The 6,106-nt window shown below is 29.8% G+C and overlaps 1 protein-coding gene across 1 annotated transcript in view; it reads left to right on the top strand.

The window, feature by feature from the left end:
* Positions 1 to 2,152, top strand: part of LOC107441057 (astacin-like metalloprotease toxin 5) — a gene marked incomplete in the record, with an annotated part of 54,374 nt that extends 52,222 nt beyond the window's left edge. The window contains 2 exon segments of the mRNA XM_071178309.1: positions 1,435 to 1,613; positions 1,881 to 2,152. Of these exon segments, the coding sequence (XP_071034410.1) occupies positions 1,435 to 1,613; positions 1,881 to 2,134 (433 nt within the window).
* Between the last annotated feature and the right edge of the window lie 3,954 nt (positions 2,153 to 6,106).

Genomic DNA, 6,106 nt, shown 5'->3' with positions numbered 1-6,106 from the left:
TGGAGAGGAAGACCACGGGAACCTCCCACAGTTAGCCTGACTGCTAGGGGACTCTAACCCATGATCTGTTTACCACTGAGGATATTTCACGTCATCACTGTCGGTGCAAGTGGGATGCGAAATTCGTATTGACTGGGATCCGAAATTGGTTCATCTAATTGGAATTTGAACGGTCTATCCCCTGCGCCATCGCGGCTCAGGGATTACGATTAAGTAAATCGATAATTAATCCCAGAACTATTATCGAAACTGTTGTTAAAATTGTAAAGAAAAATTCCATGCGGATCGCTGCACGCGAAACAGTGTAATGCAACTATGGGGTTGAAATTTGACATGCTGAAAAAGATTTTTTCGTTTAAAAACTTAGCAAAAATTTTTTTTTTGTGAAGTTCAAATGTTTTCGAAAGTTATAGCAATTTTAATTGCTTTTTCGTGATTTTCTTCCTTTTAAATGATGACTATTTGTCCATCGCTGTAGAAAAATTAAATTATTTCATCCAAAATCTTCATTTTATAAGCTTTTACTCACTTGATTTGACATCAAGTGACAAAACATTAATAAATAAAACAAAAAAAAGTGAGAGAAATAAGATGATATCGGTTATAAATTAACTTATACATCAAGAGTCTTTTTTTAAAGAAAATATAAAAGGCTCAAGAAAGATCAAAAAACTTTCTCCAATTTGAACAATTAAACGAAATAAAGTTATCGTTCCACATTGCTACCGAGTAAAATTACTTCTCATTTATTTTGCTCTATAGTCTCACTTATTCTTTATTCTTAAGTTTAAGTTTAAGTTAATATTTTTTTACTACGATTAATTATTTCCAAACCAATTTAATCGTTCATTTTGTTTTGTTTAAATATCAACTTTTAGGGGAAAAAAAGCAATGGCGATCACTATTGTTTTTTTTAAAAAATGTCATCTAACTATGTTGGTTTTGTTTATGTTGGCCCAATATAAATTTGTTCCAATTCCTAACATGAGTTGATGGCCAGACTTTATGGTACCATCAGGAATAAAGATGGTTTTTGATGGAATATAAGTTGGAAACCAACAAAATATGTTGGTTCCTGATTAATTTTTTGTTGGACCATCAAAATATACCATGAAACCATGTTGGTTCTTGATGGATTTTTTTTGTTGGACCATCGAAAAATACCATCAAATCATGGTGATTTTGTTCACGTTGGTCCAACATAAATTTGTTCCAATTCCTAATATGAGATGATGGTTAGTCTTGATGGTACCATCATAAAAGTAAGATGGTTTTTGGTGTTCATGATGGTTATCATCTTACTCATGTTGGTCCATCAAGGAAAAACCATCAGAATATTTGTCTTGGAGATTGAGCGGCTACCATAACGATTGGTGAGCAAAGCCTTCTAGCTGTTGAAATATTAAATCTCTACATTACAAATTCGCCCTGTAGGTGTTATTCGCATGTTGGTATGGTGGGTGGTGCTCAACCTGTTTCTCTCTCCATTCCTGGGTGTATCTTCAAAGGGACAATTGTTCATGAGTTGGGACATGCTCTGGGATTCTACCATGAACAGAATAGATCGGACAGAGATGACTATCTTATCATTTACTGGGACAACATCAAAACAGGTAAGTCACTACTTAACTATAGTAGTATACTGTAGTGTATCTACCACTACACAAAAATACAATTCCAATTCACTAGTTTATAAGATATGTGAACTCGATTCTATGTTGAGGTACCTTTTCATAGATGAAGTACCTTTCATAGTACCTTTTCATAGTTGACATTGTCGATAATTACTATTCCCACATTGGTGACTTTTTTTCTGTATTAATGAAAAATGAAATTTTTTAAAATCATTTTTTAATTTTTTTGTTATTAATTATTTTCAGGATTGGAAGATCAATTTACGAAACTGAAGTTTACCCAGAATACACTTTATGATACTTTTGACTACAATTCCGTGATGTTGTACGGGAATACGGCCTTCTCCAAGGACAACAAGTCGAATACAATGGTGGCCAAGACTGGTGTGAGACTGTACGAAACTTACGACAAGCCAGGACTAAGTGCAAGTGACGTCAAACGAATCAACAAAATGTACTGGTGTGACGAACCATGGCAAAGACACAAAAAACCAAAATAAATGTTCTTTTTTTCGAAACCTCGAAGTTTCTACAATTTAATTTGGTTCATACGTCTCTTATTAATAAATAAAAACTATTCTCGTCCCGTAATCTTCAAGACTTTGCTTTCCAATTACTGATAGTTCATTAAGTCTTTCGAAAATATGAGAGATAATACTCGTAGAAGGAAAGCATTTTGCTTTTAATTACCTAATTATTAAAAATTACTTAATTTAATTTAAAATAATAAAAATAATAATAAGGTTTGAAGAATAAATTAAATAATAATGATATAAATAATAATACATTTTGAAGAATAAACTTTAAATTATAAGTTATATAAATTTTTGCATCATTTTGAAGAATGTAATTTTAAACGGAAAAAGACAAAACTTTAAAAGAAATCGGTCGAATAGTACCTGAGAATTAGAATTTTAAAAAAAGTGAAGTGTTTAAAATTAGATTTCGATTGGTTAGGATTAGATTTCTCACCTTCTAAAACTATTCAATGGATTTTGTTCAAATTTTATGTTTTGCCATATAAAATTACATTTTTTACAGTGATGTAAAAATATACATTATTACTCAAAATAAATTCAACCATAAATACATAAAATTATAATAAATAATTAAAAATTATTAAAATTATTTTTTTTTTATGGAATTATTTCTGGATAAACGACGGTTACATTTAAGTAGAAAATTTTTTTCAATTCGCTTAAAAAGTTCCCGAGAAAATACGCAAAAAGTGAAATTAATATTAAGGAGTTCAAAGTTTGGATCCCTGTTTCTCAGACTGCGGCTACGACATTTTCGGAGGACAGAAATCTGGATCCGTGGGGAAAAATTATATTTATTCCGAAAAAGAACGTTTGTGTGTCTAACTCTAAACTTCAAATATCGTCTGTACTAATTAATCAGCATATTTGACGTCATCTCCTCGAGTGCAAGGACTTGTTCGCGATATGCAATGTGGAATGCACACATATGCAAAAACTCACGATGAAAACGCAAGAAAAACATCAATCAGTCGCATTGATGATCAATCTGGACAAATCACTCACAAAATCTAACTAAACTACGTATGTCAGAAATAGTTTCTTGTCAATTTAGAGAAGAAAGTCGATTCTTCATGGAACAACGAATTTTTAGAATTATGTTAAATTATATTACATTAAATCATATTGCATAANGAGAAAACATGTAAAATAATATAATAAATATTAATGAAAAAAGGAGAAAAATTATTAAAATAAAATATTTGTAAAAAATATTCAAGAAAATTTTTATTGAAAAGCAGGAAAACAAAATAATGAAAAGATATAATCTAATCATCAGCTCACACGAACATATCCGCTCTCCTTTTTGCAGATATAATCGTGTGGGCTCATGACGAGATTAGTATATCTTTTCATTATTTTGTTTTCCTGCTTTTCAATAATTTTTTTAAAAAACAAATTTCTTAAATAGTTTTTAAAAAAATTTATTTTCATGATTTTTCATCTCCTTTCACCAGTTTTTATTTCCATGTTTTCTCTATTTTTTTTTTCCATTTCAGCGAAACTTTCAGCCTATATTATTCTTTTTCTGCTAATCATAGACTAAAAAAAAAGGGTTCAGAATTAGACTAGATAGCCCTTCGAAACTGTTAATCATAAAACCGAATTTTAAGACAATTATTGATAAATAGAGTGGAGAATTTCGTTCTCCCCATCAAATTATTTCAAAATAATTGAATAATAGTTCAAAATAATAATCTTTTTTTACATACATTCACAATTTTTAATGAACTTCGTTTAAGTTAGAGTTCTGTCAAAAAAAAAAAAACTTACAGTGAAAGAAAAAAAAAATTTAGAAGCCACTGTCCTAGCGCAATGCTTTCGCAATGTGTTCTGCGGAGTCCTAAGTGTGCGTGGAAGGGACACGGGGGACTAGAGTGCAAGGACTTGTTCGCGATATGCAAATAAAAAACTTATGTTATTAGTGTACATAAAAAATTGAGAATGTTATCCGTTGTTCTTGAGTACACATGCACGTTGTAGGTATTGGAGGATTTTTAAAATAAATACGGAATGCTTAAAAAAACTTATGTTATCAGTGAACTTAAAAAAATTGAGAATGTTACCGTTGTTTTTGAGTACACACGCACGTTGTAGGTATTGGAGGATTTTTAAAATATGTACGGAATGCTTAAAAAAACTTATGCTATCAGTGAACCTAAGAAATTGAGAATGTTAACCGTTGTTTTTGAGTACACACGCACGTTGCAGATATTGGAGGATTTTTAAAATATGTACGGAATGCTTAAAAAAACTTATGTTATCAGTGAACCTAAGAAATTGAGAATGTTAACCGTTGTTTTTAAGTACACACGCACGTTGCAGATATTGGAGGATTTTTTAAATATATATGGAAAGAGAAAAAAAAACTATGCTATCAGTGAGCAAATTTGGGAATATTAAAAGTTTTGAAAAAATGTGAAAATGGAAAATAGGGTAAAATAAAGTGAAATATAGGAAAATAAGGACTACCATCATAGTATTTTGGCAATATATATTAAAAAATATTTCCAACTCAGAAAAGCCACAGTTGTTTAACCATTTTAACCAGAGCAAACTGATCTCATAGAATTTTAATATCAACTCACGAAAATTATAGGGCCTTTTACCCTTTTCATTTTTTATTCCAAAATTTTTTGTGGAATTCTAAAATCCAGCACTTATTCATCATTTGCAATAAATTTAGTATTTCGTTAAATTAATTTAATGTTTGTTTATCAACTGTTCCAGCTGTTGAACGAACTTAAGTTTAGAGTGACCTTCAATTAAAAGATGATCCATTTAAACGTAGTTGATAAGTGAATGATGAAATTGAAATTATTTATCAACTTTTCAAAGATCAAGGAATCAAAGTTTTGAGAAGATATCCGCTAAAAACTGAAAAAGAAATATATTGCCATCTGGAATATTTCTTAAGAGATAAGAGTTCATTAAATATATTCTCAAAGTTTCTTATGTACCGTGCGCAAAATAAAAATAAACGGACCACCCTGAATAACTTTTGATTTAATGATAAGAACTTTACGCACTACGACTCATGGTTCAAGGGGGTAACCTCAAATATGCCAATTAATTAGTGCAGATGATATTTTAAGTTTCGAAAGCACAGACACAAAAACATGTTTTGAATAAGCATACCATTTTTTCGGCGGATTCGAGCTTCTGAACCCCAAAATCATAGTTTGATCAGAAGAGCTCTACAAAGTTTGGACACCTTAATGCTAATTTTATTTTTTGCGTATTTCGCTATAAATCGATAACTTCTTAAGCGAATTAAAAACACTTTGCACTCAATTTCCCAAATTATTTATCCAAAGATAATTACATGGAAAAAAACATTTTTAGTAAATATGTAATATTTATTATTGTTTTATTTAATATTAGTCGAAAATATTTTGTATTGTACTATAATTTCTTACATCGGTACTATATTGCACTATAATTTCTTTCTTTTGTAAGGTCTATAATTTCTTACATCGTTTTAAAGAATATAATTTTGCACGGCAAAACACAATATTTGAGTGAAATCGTTCAAATAGTTCCCGAGAAATCAAATTTCAAAAAAGTCGATTTCTCAGGAACTATTAGACCAATTTCATTTAAATTTTGAATTTTGCTTCGTAAAATTATATTCTTTGAAATGATGTACAAAAATCGTATGCCTAAGAATTCATAATTCTTTCGGCTAACATTAAATAGGATAATTAAAAATAATAAATATTTATTAAAAGTTCTTTTCTGCAGAGAGTTATCTTTGGATGTACGAATTTTATAATTGTGAATAAAACATTTTCGTTGGGTTTTGTACTGAAAAAGTACGGTTTTGTGTTTTATTTCCTAATTAAAAATATCGTCTGCTCTAATTAATTAACATATTTGAACTTACCCTAGCTGACCATTAAGAATAAGTCCTAGAACGTAAAGATCCGAATA

The sequence above is a fragment of the Parasteatoda tepidariorum genome, chromosome 3 (genome assembly GCF_043381705.1).
Source record: "Parasteatoda tepidariorum isolate YZ-2023 chromosome 3, CAS_Ptep_4.0, whole genome shotgun sequence".
Taxonomy (NCBI): Eukaryota; Metazoa; Arthropoda; class Arachnida; order Araneae; family Theridiidae; genus Parasteatoda; species Parasteatoda tepidariorum.
This window is presented reverse-complemented; position numbering and strand designations above follow the sequence as displayed.